This window comes from Oncorhynchus gorbuscha, linkage group LG07 (genome assembly GCF_021184085.1).
Source record: "Oncorhynchus gorbuscha isolate QuinsamMale2020 ecotype Even-year linkage group LG07, OgorEven_v1.0, whole genome shotgun sequence".
NCBI lineage: Eukaryota > Metazoa > Chordata > Actinopteri > Salmoniformes > Salmonidae > Oncorhynchus > Oncorhynchus gorbuscha.
The window spans coordinates 14,311,120-14,328,432 of NC_060179.1; the positions used below are offsets into that span (position 1 = coordinate 14,311,120).

Here is a 17,313-nt window from a genome sequence, read left to right on the forward strand (position 1 = left end):
GTCCTCACACACCTGCATAACACTTTATGGAAGAGTGGCAAGAAGAAAGCCATTTCTTAAAGATATCCATAAAAAGTGTTGTTTAAAGTTTGCCACAAGCCACCTGGGAGACACACCAAACATGTGGAAGAAGGTGCTCTGGTCAGATGAAACCAAAATTGAACTTTTTGGCAACAATGCAAAACGTTATGTTTGGCGTAAAAGCAACACCCTGAACACACCATCCCCACTGTCAAACATGGTGGTGGCAGCATCATGGTTTGGGCCTGCTTTTCTTCAGCAGGGACAGGGATGATGGTTAAAATTGATGGGAAGATGGATGGAGCCAAATACAGGACCATTCTGGAAGAAAACCTGATGGAGTCTGCAAAAGACCTGAGACTGGGACAGAGATTTGTCTTCCAACAAGACAATGATCCAAAACATAAAGCAAAATCTACAATGGAATGGTTCAAAAATAAACATATCCAGGTGTTAGAATGGCCAAGTCAAAGTCCAGACCTGAATCCAATCGAGAATCTGTGGAAAAAAATGAAAACTGCTGTTCACAAATGCTCTCCATCCAACCTCACTGAGCTCGAGCTGTTTTGCAAGGAGGAATGGGAAAAAATGTCAGTCTCTCGATGTGCAAAACTGATAGAGACATACCCCAAGCGACTTACAGCTGTAATCGCAGCAAAAGGTGGCGCTACAAAGTATTAACTTAAGGGGGCTGAATAATTTTGCACGCCCAGTTTTTGATTTGTTAAAAAAGTTTGAAATATCCCATAAATGTTGTTCCATTTCATGATTGTGTCCCACTTGTTGTTGATTCTTCACAAAAAAAATACAGTTTTATATCTTTATGTTTGAAGCCTGAAATGTGGCAAAAGGTCGCAAAGTTCAAGGGGGCCGAATACTTTCGCAAGGCACTGTATGTCCTTACTTGCATTGTGGCGTGCAATGTACCCCAGAGCCCAGGCGGCAGCCTCCTTGACGTCAGGGTCAAACTCCTCCAGAGAAATGACCAGAGCATCCAGCGCCCCACAGTCCACCACGGCCTGGGCCAAAGCAGGGCTGTGCTTGGCCACTGCACGCAGGACAAATGCTGCTGCCTTCTTATAGAACCGCTACACACACACAGATTGAAGGAGAAAACATTTAATATACACACACACAGATAGAAGGAGAAAACATTTAATACACATTTAGCAGATGGAAGGAGAAAAATGTAATATACACACACGCAGATGGAAGAAGAAAACATTTAATACACACACGCAGATGGAAGGAGAAAACATTTCATACACAAACACGCAGATAGAAGGAGAAAACATTTCATACACATTTAGCAAATGGAAGGAGAAAACATTTAATTCACATTTAGCAGATGGAAGGAGAAAACATTTAATACACATTTAGCAGATGGAAGGAAGAAACATTTAATTCACATTTAGCAGATGGAAGGAGAAAACATTTCATACACATTTAGCAGATGGAAGGAAGAAACATTTAATTCACATTTAGCAGATGGAAGGAAGAAACATTTCATTCACATTTAGCAGATGGAAGGAAGAAACATTTAATACACATTTAGCAGATGGAAGGAAGAAACATTTAATTCACATTTAGCAGATGCTCTTTAAAGCTGCAAAATGTAACTTTTTGGGTGAACTGACTAAATTCACATAGAAATGTGAGTTGTACATTTGTCACGCATTGAAAGCAGGTCTAAGAAGCGATAGGGCTTCTCTATGTGCACTATTTCTATGCTTCTTGTTCTTAGAGATGCACTATGCAGAAATCACTGTGGCATTTCCTGGTTGCTAAAATTCGAATAGTTCGCCTAATTTCAGATTATATGACAAAATTAGCAAGTATAGTGTTGAGAATCATTGTACCATCTAAACCGCATTGAAACATATTTTCCATAACCGAAACTATTGTATTTTCAGCTGTTTGAAGCTGAAACCAAAAGTAAAAGATGCAAAAACTAAACATAAGAACTGGATGCATAGAAATAGGGCACATAGAACCGATCTACTACTTCTTAGACTTTCTTTCAATAACAATGACAGATCTATAACTCATATTTCTATGTGAATTTGGTCGGGACGGCCGAAAAGTTACAGATTGCAGCTTTAAGTTCTGCTTTCACACTCCAGCTTCAAACAGCTGAAAATACAATACTTTGGGTTATTGAAAATATATTTCTCAGCGAGTTTATATGGTACAATGATTCTCTGTACACATTGCTTGTTTTGTCACATAAACTGAAATTAGGCGACCTATTGGAATGTTAACAATCAGAAAATGGCGGAGCGATTTCAACATATTGAATCTTTAAGCGAGAGTTTACATTCAGAGCATTAACTATGCATGCAGACCCCTGTGAGAAGGCAGATTGAGAGAGAGAGGCCCTGATGTGGTATGAAGGGTGCTTTAGCCTTTGGAGTGGCCCCCTGCCCAGGGTACAATGCCAACACACTCTCAGGGTCAGGGACACCATTCAGCAGGGTGAATGAGGGAGTGTATGTTGGTGTATACACACACACACACGTTCACACTCACAGACACACACAGACATACGTTCTGCTCGGCCAGGGAGTAGATGAGTTGTGGGAGGATGTCTCCCTTGACGACGGCCTCTGCCAGATCTTCATTGTAGCTGGCCAGTCTTCCCAGAGCCAGAGCAGCTGTCTGCTGGATGGTAGGAACCACATCTAGCAGTAAAGGCCTCAGCAGGGACATCACACCTAGAGGGGGGACGTGTAGGAAAGGAATTCTGTCTTGTTATAAGTTATCGATAGAACTGTGATCAGCACATAAATGAAAGTCAGCTAAAATAGAATATTGTTTTGAAAAAAATACATATATATAGAAATGGGTGCCCAAGTCCCAATTTACCAGCATTTTGTAAAGTTTCAATGTTTTGCGGTCTTGTCGCAAGCTCAGCAATAGTCTGCACAAACTGTGTCCTTGATTTCTGAAACTGCTCAAACACTAAAAGGCAAAAATGAACGATCCATTAGTATTAAAAAATGTAAACTGTTATTCAGCTACGTTTTGCAGGCACTATCTTTACTCTTGAGGTTAATTCAAAACAGCTTTGAAAACAGTCTTGAAATATTGCAACTACAAATGATCGTACCTTGTAGAACCTGTCGTTGACTCATGATTACAAATTTAATTGAAAAAAATAAACTCCACTTTTCTTATGAATATGTAACTGCAACAACTATGTTAGTTTTGCCTAAAACAGCAGCTGTAAACAGTACGGTGCAGCATCTGCCTCGCTCTTACAGCCTCAAGTTCTGGTTAGCGTGTAACCGTTGCCGTAGCGACAAACCGGAAGCATTAACAGGGCTTTCTCATCGCTCGTGCTGCTCAAAAATGAGTTAGCCGTATGGTTAAGGTTAGGGTTAATGATAGAGTTAGGTTTAAAATCACATTTTTAAGAAGATAAATTGTTGAAATGGGAGAGGTTTATGACTTCCTGGGTATAGAACACTGACTCTATAGATGCTAGTGATGACAGTTCTGGTGTCGCTCCCGCAAAAATATATTGCCAAGTGGGACAAGAAGACTTCTTTCATTCTATATGTTGAAAGATGCAACATAGTGATAGCTCACATGCGATCACACTTTTATGCAGATAAAAGCTAATCACAGCATAATTAGAAAGATACTTTGAAGATTCGAATGGTTACACTAAGACGTTTGTAACGATGCTGCCACCGTGGTGGGATAGCCTATCAGGTCTTAGAGCAACATTGTGGCCCTGATTTCTGCATTGAACAAATAAGCCTGCATGGCTGTACATTTACGCAGTCATAGATAGATTGACTATAAAAGAAAAGAAAAAATACACGTAGCCTATAGGCCTATATGATGACAGAATAAGGCTATGCGGCAACCTACATCAAACATAAGCCCATTAGACCTAGCTACAATTGTAAAATATGTTATGCTGAAATTAAGCGTTATGCTAATAGTAATGAACTTAATGGATAATAGATAAGATAAGGGAAACACTAAAGCACATTGATGGTGTGCGAAGCCTACATTATTTCAGACCTGTCAGACCAATGTGCACACCTCCAAAGTTTCTCACATATTATTAGACAAATTAATGAAGACAATATTCTATACTCTCGGCTACAAGAGAAACCATACATTAGAAACGTGTTCAAATGTATTTTATTCTACTAGGAATTAAAAACATTTGATATATGTAGGCCATATTGAATTGTTTTAATTAAAAACAACAGATGAAAAAGCAAAGTCGTTTCATGCCGAAATATTTCAGCAGAATGTAAAAATTAACAATATTAGGCTAATACATGGGCCTAATTTATGTCCACTTGGGAAATTCACAATGAATTAAATTAAATTACTGTACATTTATTTTGAGTAAAACAGTAAATCCAAATATTGATCAGAGAAGGAATGAGTTGGGAAAGAGGTTCTAGAAAATTAGACCCGCAATCAATCAATTCATTCATAAAAACAAAAAACTACAAAAGCAGCAGGCAATTGCAAAATATCTTGTGATTGTGCACTCAAACCCTTCTATGCAATCTTCACAGACACTGTTTTAAAATTGCACAGATAAATTGTGTTTACATGGAATGCATTGATGCTAATTAGATGTAACTAACTCGTAGCAATTTAGGCCATTTCCAAAGTAGGGTCTGTATCTAATTATTTGACAAAGTAGGCAATTGTATCTGCAGTTACCATAGCTATATGCCTATAGCTGGGTCATTAGGCCTAGACTTAAAACAACATACATTACATTCAGTAGCTCAATATGTAGGCCTGTAGATTTATAAAATAGGTTTATATATTTAAGCATATTGCAAACATCGTATAAAAGGCTATATTACATCGAAATATTTGTCCGATTTAAATGGAATGATATTTGATGGAAGACGCTGGTTGAAGGGAAGTATAATTTACCTCAGGATAACATATCTGAGGCCAAAGAACATGATCTTTTTTTCGTTGTGGATGACCAAGAGAAAAATTATGAAAGGTGCTTAAAGTGGCTGTGCTGTCAAAAACAGGATTTTTCTGTGTTTTATATTTTCACACTTTGAGGTTGGAATAATACTGTGAAATTGTGAAAATGCTGATACCCTTTTAGTGTAAGAACTTTTTGAAATGACCGCCTGACATTTCAGCTCGTTTTGCATGGGTGGAGTTTTGACCTGCGTTATAAGTTATTGTACAATGGGTGGGTCTAGTCCTGGACGCTGATTGGTTAAAACCGCATTCCAGCCGGTGCCTATTCCACAAGTTTCCACCCGCTAAAGCAATAAAGTTGAAATGCCTATTTATTCTGTTCTGTGTAATCCACTGTCTCGTCATTCCAGACAGACAATTTATAATCTTGATCTCCACTGTAAAAAGCATCTAGACATCATCTCCCATTTCTTTTTGACTAGCAATTGGTTTTCAAAAGCGGAGATTGGAAGAAAACTTGCTGTCTGTCTCTCTGACATTTGCAACATTGTTTCAATATTGAAATTCGATCTCCAGCTGTCCCATTGTAATTAAAGTGTCGGGGTCGGGAGTCGGGACGAGACAGACAAGTAGGCAGCTTTTCTCAGCCAGTCGAAACCATGAATCATCATAATTTTTATGGACATGTCAACAGAAAACAGATAAAACGAAACAAAATGCAGCTAGCTTGTCGTCTTTGCTGCTTCAGTTTGAAGTGATTGTGTTAGCTGTGTTGTTGGCTAGCTCCTCTGAACAACAGTGTTCTGACGAGAGAGCACATTTTCTATACCAGGTGAAGTCGGGCATCATTAGCTCATTCTTATGAATGTATCCAAAACAATGTCACTAGAGAACAGCTTAAACAAATTCAAATGAGGCTACTTTGCTGTTATTCTGGCTGCACTGCTTGATGTGACTGTAAATTAGCCGTAGTTGGCTAGCCAGGCAGCAAGGGGAAATAAAGTTGACAGCCAGTATGGCAATAGAACATTTAGGTTGAACGACTGGGTCGTGTCTCTGGCAACTGAACCAACAGAACGAACGACCAGCCGGCTTGGATAGAAATAGTAGGAATAAATGAATCTGTATAAAGTTTTTAATTAAAATATGTCAGTCATTATTTGAGCATGTTGTATAAAAGTGATAATGCCCTCGAAGCCGGTCATTGGAGGATATATTGACCTTGTCTCGGGTCTAACAACACCTGTACAGATATATCAAACACCGGCTCCTCGTAAATGTTTGGCTTGAGAAATTGCTTTTTTGCTTAGAAGCAATTGTTGATTATTTTTGGCCTATTTAATGTAAAACAATCACAGTAATGTACTTATTGTTACCCAGAAATGATTTGATAATGATGTAAAAACAGCTGCATTGTACCTTTAAAAAATATCAATGTCCATATTATCTGTCACCACAATCACAACCAAGATGACTATTCAAATGTAATGTACATTTCATAAAACCAACGGTCTTGAATAAAAACATATCCTTACACATCACCACCATGTCACATTTGAAAGGCTAAAGCAACAAGCTCACCAGAAACCTTGGCCCCTCCAGTGAAGGGTTGTTGGGTGCACCATGTATCATTAATGCCCTCCACTTGCCTGTCACCTACTGTATGGGCTAGATAAAACAACTCACCCGTCGCCTAATGCAGGCTACACAAAATAAAAACCTGCACACACCCAAAAGTTGTCTATCGCTCGAATTGTAAGATTAAGTCACATCATGGCATCTGCGAATCAACACGAGGCACATCAACGCCCCCAAACCTAATGCCATGCATGGCCTTCAGCTCACCACTGAATAAACTGTGGACAGACCCCTGAATATCCCCGAGCTCAGTAACAATATGAGATAAATGTATCTGGGCATATAAAACTTAACGACTCGCATTTATTAATACTATAAACCCATCAAAAAAAGTGATTGAATAGGACAGTCGTTTGATTTCGGCTTCAGAATACAGGCTGTGTAAACTACGACTTGGTCCTCTTGATCCCTATTTCCCGAACTTTAACAGTGTCTCTCTTTCACCCGCAAAATACGATCCAATTTGAACTCCTTTAATATTTATATTTTAATGTAATACTTTTATTTGATTACATGTAACCTAATAAAAACGTGTTTATTTTGGGGGATAGACTAATCTTGTTTGAAGACACACCGGTGTCAGCCTAATAAATTACACGTTCTTAGATAGACGCACGTAGGCTAACGAAAATGACCTCGACATAAAATCGTATATTGCAAAAATTTAAATTATATGAAAGTCAAACAAAGATTGGAACATATTTTAATTCGAATACTGAAATATATATTCTATTCCATGATGGTCGACAAGCAATTGACAAAGAAAGATGACTTAGGTTTCAAATGCACCTAAATAAGTATAGATTTCCTTCACTGAAAACCTGGAACTTTCTCGCAGCAATTTTTTTTCACCCATTAATTTTCTAATCCTTTTTATGCTACATATATTGAATGTGATGGAAAATATCTTAGTCAATGATATTCTGGGCCTATTCAAAACAAACAAAACCTGAAAATTTGAGAGTAGTGGTCTCTTTTGAATGCAATTAAATCAGTGCTGCGCCAGTAAGAGACATCTGTCCATCTTTTCAAAATGTCCTTGGTGGTCTGCTTTGTCTGCCAATTCCTATTATTTGAACGACAAAACAACGGATATTTAACTTAACAATGCATGAATGAAACCAAAATGAAAACATTCAAAGAGACTAAAATCTAGGGAAATTTGTCCTAATAGGCCCTTAACAGATATTTTATAAATGAATACAGAAGCACATACAGACACCACCAGATATCCCAAAATAAAAACAGCCCAGCGTCTTTAAGTGTAAAATGATTTATTCAGATGTTTTTATGCTGTGCAACAGTAACAATACAATAGTTGTTCATAAAATCGAGCGATAGATACAAAGAACACGGGAGACATCAAAACATTTGTCATCGAGCATGAAATGAAGGGGGGGGGGGGGGGGCTGTTCAGGTCAACGTATTTGACAATCGCTGATTAAATATGCATATATTTCGCTATATACATGTGTGTGTGTGTGTGTTGACTTTCTGAACTGCTTGATGACTGCAAGGCTTCAGGGTGTTTGAGGCTATAAGCAATTCGATTCCAATTTTGAGTATAGCCTAATAAAAGCATTGCAGGCTACATTTACGTAGATATTTCGTATGTTTTCCCCCTAAAATCGTGGGCCTAACGCTACGATAGTTGTTTACACATTATATAGATTAATATTTCTTTGTGAAATGCTTTCCAAAAGCCAATCGAAAGAACAATGTAGAGGCAACCATTTCAAATATTAGTTAAGCCTACAAGGTTTCATCACCATGCCGAAATACACACTGAAAATAGGATCAACACACATTCTGATTTAAAAAAATAAAATAAAAACTTTAAAGAAAATAATATAAAGGCCATCTTCAGTCACATCTGTGGAATAAAATGCTGCTTTTGGGGAACATTAATTTGCCATTCACCACCAATCTAACATTTTCACGTGGCCAACATCCCTTTCACTAACCTAAAGGGAAAATCCACAAAAAACTAAACATTTGTATTTTTATCATCACTATTCCACTTAATACAGTCTCAGATTATTTAGCATGTCAGTAGTCAAGTTCTAGATAGGATTTTCAAGAAGCAAAATGTCACATCATCATGATGTTGATGTAGCAAGTGACAATTCACTTCTTGAACATCCTAACTTGAAAACTTGACTGCAAACATGCTAAATATTTTTTAATTGAATCAAGTGTACTAATGGAAAAAAATACTAAAATATTGTTAGAGTAGATTTTTCCATTAATGTCCCACCCTGCTATGTTCCTATAGAAATGCTTCACTTCCACTACATTAAACATATATCATATATTTAGAACAACGATAACAAAAAGAGAGCGTCTACAACAATGGAACGACATTGGCATGAAGATATTAGCAGAGCGGTCTGGCATTGGCTGTTGGCCCGGTTTTTAGGCCAGTCCCGAGGACAAAGAAGAACCATTCAGCGAGGCCTTCCGCGGTTTGTTTCCGAAGGTGAATGGTCTGGTAGGGGCAGGGGCCGAGGTGGAGGCGCCGTTGACGGGTTTGGAGATGTGGGGGAAGTGTGGGGACTGCAACGGGGTACCAGGGCTGGGCAAGGAGGAGGTGGAGGGGACGCCGGCAGGGCTGCAGGCTTTGTCGCTGGCAGAGTCGCTCTCAGCGGACCGACCAGTGCTGTTCTGGCCCTCTTGCTGCGGATGACTCATCTTCATCTTCTTACAGCTCGGTCTGACGCGGTACTTCAACGGCAAAGGGCCATTCTGAAAAATATTTGTAATATTTACACCTAATTTGGCTCGAAAATTCATGCTTGCAGGGCGATCATGCAATTCTCAAACGTTTCCTTTCATGGGAAATAAATCTTTTGAACTTTGAACTTCCATGCATTCCACAGTAGACCTATAAGCCGTGTAAATATCACAGAGCAAAAAGTTGAAATAACAATTTGTCTACATAATTATTTACAAAAAACTAAATCATCCAGCTTGGTAAAATCGCCTTTAAATACAAACAGCAAAGAAATCTTTTGAAATTTGAATTCAATACACCTCTTAAATAATAAATGTCCCCACTGGACTGTGTGTGTGTGTGTGTGTGTGTGTGTGTGTGTGTGTGTGTGTGTGTGTGTGTGTGTGTGTGTGTGTGTGTGTGTGTGTGTGTGTGTGTGTGTGTGTGTGTGTGTGTGTGTGTGTGTGGTGGGGGGGTAGGTTGGCATAACTTCCCTGCCTGGGAGTTCACAATTTCCATTATTAAATTGTAAATAACTTTATGCTCAAAGTCAAGGTTTCAACTGTTTTTATAAATGTCCCCTGTGATGTTATGTTTCTTACCCTTCTCCAAGTGTAGATGTAGGCTACGTCCATTAGTGTGTAGTAATCTTTCAGGGGCTCATCTTCATACATCACTTCAACCTATATTGTAGAAATTACACAATTATTTTATTAAATCGGCTAAGTAGTATTTTTTTTCTATTCAACTTCAATTGTCCTCCGATATAATATATTTTCAAATCATCTTGCAGTGATTTGTACTAATGTTTCTAAATTAATCTTATTTATAAACAACGTTTTAACAAAATAAAAAAGTGATGCAAGAGATATGGCTGTGTTATTTTAAAAAGTCAAACAAATTAAAAATAAAATTGATAAATCTTTACCTGATAGGTACAAGGAATGTCCATCTTACTGCGGAGGAACTTCCTCAGGTGCATGATGGTCATGGCTGCAGGACACTGCAGATACCGCTTATTATTGACCTGGAGGAGGACACACAGATTTCCTGACAATGTAGATAGTTTCTAAAGAGAATTGGATTTGAGGGAGACTTCACTACACACTATATTTTGTTTTCTCCTTTAAAGTATTAATAATGTCCAGTTCCATCATAGAAAATAGACATGAGACATGCAGTTGGATTTGAAGACAAGCTCTTTAAAGGCCCAGATTTAAGAAAAACTCTATATCAGAAACCAATCAATAGGCTCTGTGCAACAACAGAGTGTCAGAACTATCCAGAACTATCTGACAGAGGAACGCTCCTGAGCTTCAGCAGTAGGCAGCCTACCTGTTCTTTAGACTGTTTGTCCTCGGCCACGCCTGTCTTTTTAGCCCTGAGAAAAACAATGTCACACTTGTGTTAGAAAACATCTTGATAATGACCTCAAGATCTTCATGGTCAGAAATGTAACTTTAAAAAAAAGATAATACACTGCTAAAACCAAAGTCAAGATGAAAAGTATTCTAGAAAGGAATTTGTTCATGTACACTAGATAATGGACACACGAACACAACTGAGATCATCAGTTCAGCACACTGAACTATAATAACCATAAGTATTCACCTAGACATTTTCAAGTATATGGGATGATTTCCAAAAAGCCTGGCTGTAAGAGACATGTTGTTGACGTACTTATTGTGGTCGAAGAACTCAATGGAGAGGCTGATGATTTCATCGTCTGTGATGATTCTCTTGTCCTCGTCAGCCACCTCCCCTCGATCCTCATTAGACCTTGTCGTCGCTACACACACACACACACACACACACACACACACACACACACACACACACACACACACACACACACACACACACACACACACACACAAAATCAACAAGTTGCAAGAGTTTCCTCAGAAACTGAAAACCGTGAAAGTGAGATCTCAGAAATCCTAGTCACAATCAGCTAATTGAAGTTTGGGGCGAAAATCAAGACAATCTTACTGGAGCAGGAAATAAATACAGCCTATTCAACTGTTTTGTTTAGAAATAAAACTACTTCATGAGAATAACACACACACACACACACACACATACATATATATATATATATATATACATATATACATACACACATTAATTAACTTGGTACAACTCCAGTGGACTTACACCCTGGCTGAGCTTTCCAATAGACTCACCATCTACAGAAGGGTGTGCTGCGTAAAAGTCTCTCCTTCTCTTCATCTCATCTAATGGAAGAGGGAAAAAAAACTATGTCACAAATGTTTATTTGAATAGGGATTAAAAACACAAAACAAATAGCACCCATTTCAGCATGTGTCCGTAGATGGGTTTTAATCTATTTTCCACGGGAGACAAGCAAGGGGAGACAGCCGCTCCGATTTTAAACAGGATAATCTACCAGGACATACAGATGACATCACTGAGACAATGACATCACTGATATGAGGGATTTCACTTACTTTTGAAGAGACCAGGGACCAGCTTGTAGACAATGTCTTGTAGAGTTTTGTCAGACCTTGAAAAGAGTTTTCATACTCAGTCATATTGACCCAGAACTCATTGCATGCTATGAGGTTTTAATAAATTGAAAGATGTCGAGAAAGTAGCCTACCAAAGTTAATGGAAATAGACCAATCCTTTTGATGACATCTAACTGCATTGGGTGGATAATAGCAACACAAACAGCAGAAATGTGACAAAACAATGTACGGCTAAATATAAAAATGTTTTTCCCAAGAAACAAAGTGATGCATTACCTTATATTGAGCAGAGGTTTGGTTTTGTGTACTGGCACATCACAGATGGGACAATACTTGCTGGTCTCCAGATAGCGTACAATGCACATCTTGCAGACTGAAACACAAGTTTAAAAAACAGATGGATTCATTTATCAGTGGATAACACGCTGTTACACTAACGCAATACAGTTCAAATATGGTATGAATAATGCAACTGACACTTAGGATCTCAGATTGAAGAGTTCATTGTCACACACATTTTTTTATTTTTTTAGATTTGTACTTTGTTGCATCTAGTGAATCTTACATGAATAGTACAGAACCAATGCATTCATGAGAAGAGAAAGTAAGAGTGGAATATAAATACTAATAAACTATGGTGTGAATTTACAACCATCATTTCATGACTGGTCCAATTCCCGTGTCTGTATTCAGCCTGTGTCACTCACATGAATGAAGACATTCTATAATTGTGGTGGCATCGATAAAGTATCCACCGCACAGCACACACATGAGGTGGGGGTTCAGCTCAGTTATCTTAATTCTGGTCGTTCGATGCATCGTCATGGAAGGAAGAGACCTGCGAGGGAGAGGAAGAGTCACAATCTAACAGGAACGGGTATCCTATATCTATAATAAAGATTTTATAAATTGAGGATACTTTTTTTTTTTTTAACAGACGGCAACAATAAATGCCTATCGATCGGGTCTGCAGTTCTTTCACAGCTTGATCAAGCGGTCGTTCATTAAACCATTTGGAAGGATGTTTTGTTGTTCTACTGGTAGAAAAACACCATACGTTATGCTAATAGTAGCCTATAATAAACTGGGAAGAGGTTGGGCGTTTTTGAGACGCTGACCTAGAGCTTGATTGATAGGTAGCAATTGGTGGGAGTCGATCCGTGTGGATTTGTTGAGGGCACTGCGTTATCATAAATCCATCCTTTCATTGGGATTGTTCATATATACTGTACATCCCAGCGCTCCTCTATAGATATATATGGGAGAACGGCGGTCCTCGCTCAACGGATCTCATATAATCCTACACACGAAGAAACGCTTGTATAGACTCACGTAGCCAACCTACACCAGCTCGTCTATTCTAACGATTCCGTATAGAAGAGCCAAAGCACAGGGGTTCTAACGTTCTATTAGCCCATTGGAACCCGATGATAATGGACAACATCATTCAGGCCAGTTGTAATATTCAATACGATATTCTTGAATGAATCCTTCAACCTTTGAGGATGCGGCAGACCGTAATTCACTCCGTGTCAGGTGTAACCACACATGGAAATTCTTACCGTTTCTATGGCAACTTAGGTTGCACTACTTGGCATCTTGCCAGTGACCAATACCGAGAGACTTGCTTCGCTCGGAGACCGATCACCGCTCGCGTTGATGCTAATGTGACGACGAATAATAGGCTATGAAAATAAATATCAGTCCTTCCCTCGCGAAGCGAGTACAGTCAGTCCCCGCACCATGGCTGCCATTTTGTAAAGAACGCCTCGCTAGAATATATTAGTGAGATTCCCGACAACCGGGAACAATTTCCACACCGACGCAAGTTACATTCGGTTCCTAATTCCTGGTAGCCAATCGTATCCCCATGCCTTACGCATTAGTTTGGATAAACATATTTTCCGTTGCTTGTGCCGTTTCCGTGTGCATCCCGCAGTCTGCCTGGGCGCGCTGCACAGTGCAATAACAACATGGCTCGACCTTAAGATTACATTGACCAAGTATTTTCTCTGCCCGTATGAAGTTGAAGCCCCAGAGAAACCTCGCCACTGATCAGCCAACACAACATGGATCACGAATTAAGTGCCATATAACGGCCAGATTCAAAAAGCCAGCAGGTAACAGCAATGTAGTGTAGGAAAAGGTTTCGAAAACACTTTCTGGAAGGAGGGACATTTTTTTAAATAAGTTCCACAATATTTTTGTATGCATTTTTTGGGGGGGCGTTAATAGGCTACGAGCTTGTTTTCTGCAACATGGTGACTGCGGTGCCAACTTAACGATTATGGGACTGCGTCCGTCTGAGCCTTCAGTCAAAACATGGGGGAAATGGACTGATTCTGTGTGGCAGAAGCTTTTGGCTTCCTGGCACAAGGAATCAAACTCACGAACAAACAAGAAACATAGTCACATGGGCACTGCTGGTCATGCGTAACAGCACGCTCGCGCTATATAAATTGGAACGATTCTGCGTGTATGGTGAAAGAAAAACTACCGGGCTCGTCATTTTATAAGGATGCAACTTAAGTCAAATAGATTGAGAAAAATAGATGAATAAAAATACCGATATGGACTCCACTGGTGTGGAATACCCCAGCTCTTCCGGTCATTAAAAACATATATTTGAATGAAACGCAGTGAAGGATCCCGCATTGCCATCATTACAGTGGCTGTCACGCATCGTGTGCAACGCAAACAGCCTGTTACGCCATCAATCGATTAACTAGCTGATGTTTGCACAACTGGCACTGGTCATAGCAGAGCCTTTGTAAAGTAAATGCTGCCACGCAGTAACATGCCTATTGTAACTTCCTCTGCAAGCATCACTATGGAACAACACATATTACCCAGGACACAACTCTAAAACAACAATAAAGCACTAGAGGAAAAAGTATCCTAAAATGTATTTCCAGATACATTTGAGTTGAGACTCATAAAACAGCGGTATTATCAACAACAATGTTGGTAAGATTGGATCCCAATTGCATTCTGGCGTACTGTACTCTAGCACATTGGGTCATGCATGAACTGTGTGTTGCATGGCGCAACTCTGGATTTCTCTCTAGGTATAAAAGGAATGGCTGAAAATGGTATGTAGGACAGGCAGGTTTTTGTCTCCCCCCAAAAGAATTAAGGAAAAGTGGAGCATCAACCAAGTATAATCTAAACACAACATACCCTATTTCTTCTCTGGATATACAATATGAATACAGATAATACAGTATAGCACCCATCTCCTCATCCTCGAGTGCTGACTGTTTTGGTCTATATTACATTTACATTTAAGTCATTTAGCAGACGCTCTTATCCAGAGCGACTTATATATAATACCCTGCACCATTCTCGACATTGTTTGGATGGAACCCTAATCTATATTCATCAGCAGCTGGATTTGCGTCACCATTTTCGGATATTCATTTCGCTATGGGAAAGACGAGGCCTCACTTTATAGAATTGATCAGTTAGTAATCTTTGAAATCTCTTTTTTTTTTGCCTGGGCGTCAAACAGAAACCTTGTATCAACATAAATCAAGCCACAACAACAGTATACAAGCACCGACGTTGGCAACCTCACTCCCACATAAATCCTCTATTGGTAGGTTTTCAACTGTCAAACAACGTTAGGATATATATATATATATATTCAGTACCAAACAGCACCTTTCCACATGACAGATCATCTCCCACTCAGCATGTGCAGGTTGATAAGCTGATCATAACTATGTTATTACGAAGCAAGGCATACACGTAGCAGACGCCATCGATCCATGCAAACACATAGTGTATCAAACCAATCCAACAAGAGAATGTTCTAGCACTGTGTAAAACGTTCTTAGTCTGAATTTATTATGCACGTTCCCACTTTATAAAGCATGTTATGCTCTACTGTGAGTTAACATAAAGCGTCCAGAGTGTTGGTTTCAACAGTGGAAAAAACAAACATCCTCTAAACTCATGGCTGATGAAGGCCCAATACAACATCAAGGAGGCTACGGGTGGTAAAACTCAATAGTAAATAGGACTATCTGAATTTTACAGATCATTTCAAGATGGTAAGCTACTTGACAAGACCCTTGTACTCAATCAATCAATGGACTTTTGTAGCCAACGTAAGAAAAATCCTAAAATTGGTTTCATGCATGATTCACGTGCGTCAACATCGTTAAGCACTCAGCTTGCGTGTGTGTACGTTCAAATCCATATTTTACAACTGTTGGTGACGATATTTTCATGAATAATTGAAATTGTTTACCCTCCACCATATAGGCTACTGAGGACCCGTTCCCCAAGAGGAGAGTTAAGTTAATAAAAACAACAATTGGCGACGTGGGCGTAATGCAACCACACTGATCTGTCCCCAACATCCAAAGGATCCTATTTCTATAAAATGGGGACAGTATATGGAACCAAACCAACCAGGAGAACCATTGAACCGTGTGCTGCCGTAAACACCTCACCCATCTCCGTCCTGTTCGATTGAGATCACAGACTTTGTGGAAATCTAACAAATGTCACAGAAACACTCTCCGCGAACACGCATAACATATCATTACATTAAATACTACGTCATGTGGTGCGCTGGTTTATTGAACACAAAACCAAGATATACACGAGAAGGGAACCCAATTTAAAAAGCAGTGCCAGGACAGAGCTCCACGTCCGTGTGCGCGAGACACCGTCAAAGCCTCACAGCCACCACCTCCTGGAACCCCATTTAAACCCGCAGAAAAACACAATTAAACGCCGAAAACACACTCGTTATTCGTCCGCTGGTAAGAATATATATCGAATAATACATACCTAGAGACTCGGCTGGCGATCTGCGAGACTGGAGACGGAGAGACAATGAAAGTTAGGAGGCGATCAGCAGTAAATTAATTCGAGCTCAGCCGCCATCTTGAAACGAACGAGCTGCAGACGCTGTCAATTGCGGAGAGTGCAAGGCAACCCCGGGCTCATTTCAGATGCGTAAAATTCGTATTTTTCTCCTGCTGTGCACTTTAGGTGCGTAAAGTGTCCCCCGTTGTCGAAGATTTCAGACTTTTGGCTGTGCGTTCCGAATGGTGTGTTTGCGTTCCTGATTACTTTGCCTCCAAAATCGGCTCTTTGAAAAATGCAGCAGTGTGGCTCCGTAGAAACTGACACCGTCCCCAAAATGGCTTGTAGTTCGACCGCCCCGCTCTGGTCACGTGCTATCATTCCTTAAGGGTGGCCTGGAAATTTGTGTCGGTGTATTCGAAAGGCTCGCCAATTCATGATGCTTTGGAAAATGACACAAATATTATCTAGGTTATCCAAAGCCCATCATGTTGACTGATTGGGTCATTTACTTTGAACGTTTTAGTGGCACTTATCGCGACAACATAATACAGCACCGATGTTTTTTAAACAATAGCCAGCGTGCGACTTTCCAAGTCCCGTTTCTATTCTGTGCCTCCCCCACGTCTATTTCCAAAAGAATGAGCTTGGCAAAATGCGTCTTTGTCATAAATGCTTTGGATACCTTTGCCAACATACCAG

At 39.6% G+C, this 17,313-nt stretch overlaps 2 protein-coding genes across 4 annotated transcripts in view; both read right to left on the reverse strand.

Annotated features, from left to right (window-relative positions):
• The window catches only part of LOC124039108 (sperm-associated antigen 6-like), an 18,036-nt gene extending 11,331 nt beyond the window's left edge, over window positions 1-6,705 (reverse strand). Inside the window, exons 1-4 of one of the 2 annotated variants that reach the window (XM_046354991.1) lie at window positions 6,529-6,705; window positions 2,887-2,982; window positions 2,569-2,735; window positions 926-1,109 (exon numbers count right to left, since the gene is read on the reverse strand). In XM_046354991.1, coding sequence (XP_046210947.1) covers window positions 926-1,109; window positions 2,569-2,730 — 346 coding nt within the window. In that variant the 5' untranslated portion in view covers window positions 2,731-2,735; window positions 2,887-2,982; window positions 6,529-6,705. Of the gene's footprint in view, window positions 1-925; window positions 1,110-2,568; window positions 2,736-2,886; window positions 2,983-3,130; window positions 3,298-6,528 lie in introns of those variants that run through there. The other variant, XM_046354990.1, reaches the window with a different exon arrangement.
• Window positions 6,706-7,842: 1,137 nt separating this feature from the next.
• LOC124039501 (polycomb complex protein BMI-1-A-like) lies at window positions 7,843-16,982 on the reverse strand. 2 transcript variants are annotated; one of them, XM_046355528.1, is made up of 10 exons: window positions 16,594-16,982; window positions 12,498-12,628; window positions 12,067-12,163; window positions 11,770-11,825; window positions 11,485-11,535; window positions 10,979-11,087; window positions 10,634-10,679; window positions 10,227-10,325; window positions 9,901-9,981; window positions 7,843-9,330 (listed from the first exon to the last, which is right to left on the reverse strand). In XM_046355528.1, exons 2-10 carry the CDS (start codon window positions 12,613-12,615, stop codon window positions 9,001-9,003), a joined length of 987 nt encoding a protein of 328 aa, XP_046211484.1. In that variant the 5' UTR covers window positions 12,616-12,628; window positions 16,594-16,982; the 3' UTR covers window positions 7,843-9,000. The 2 variants fall into 2 exon arrangements, with proteins under 2 accessions (XP_046211484.1, XP_046211485.1); XM_046355529.1 differs by lacking the exon at window positions 16,594-16,982 and adding an exon at window positions 13,353-13,768.
• Between the last annotated feature and the right edge of the window lie 331 nt (window positions 16,983-17,313).

Coding starts and splice junctions, on each gene's coding strand:
- LOC124039501 (XM_046355528.1), bottom strand. CDS start 12,615: ATGACGATGCATCGAACGACCAGAATTAAGATAACTGAGCTGAACCCC. Junction 12,164..12,497: donor TATAGAATGTCTTCATTCAT/GTGAGTGACACA, acceptor CTTGTGTTTCAG/TCTGCAAGATGTGCATTGTA. Junction 9,982..10,226: donor ACATTCCTTGTACCTATCAG/GTAAAGATTTAT, acceptor TCTACAATATAG/GTTGAAGTGATGTATGAAGA.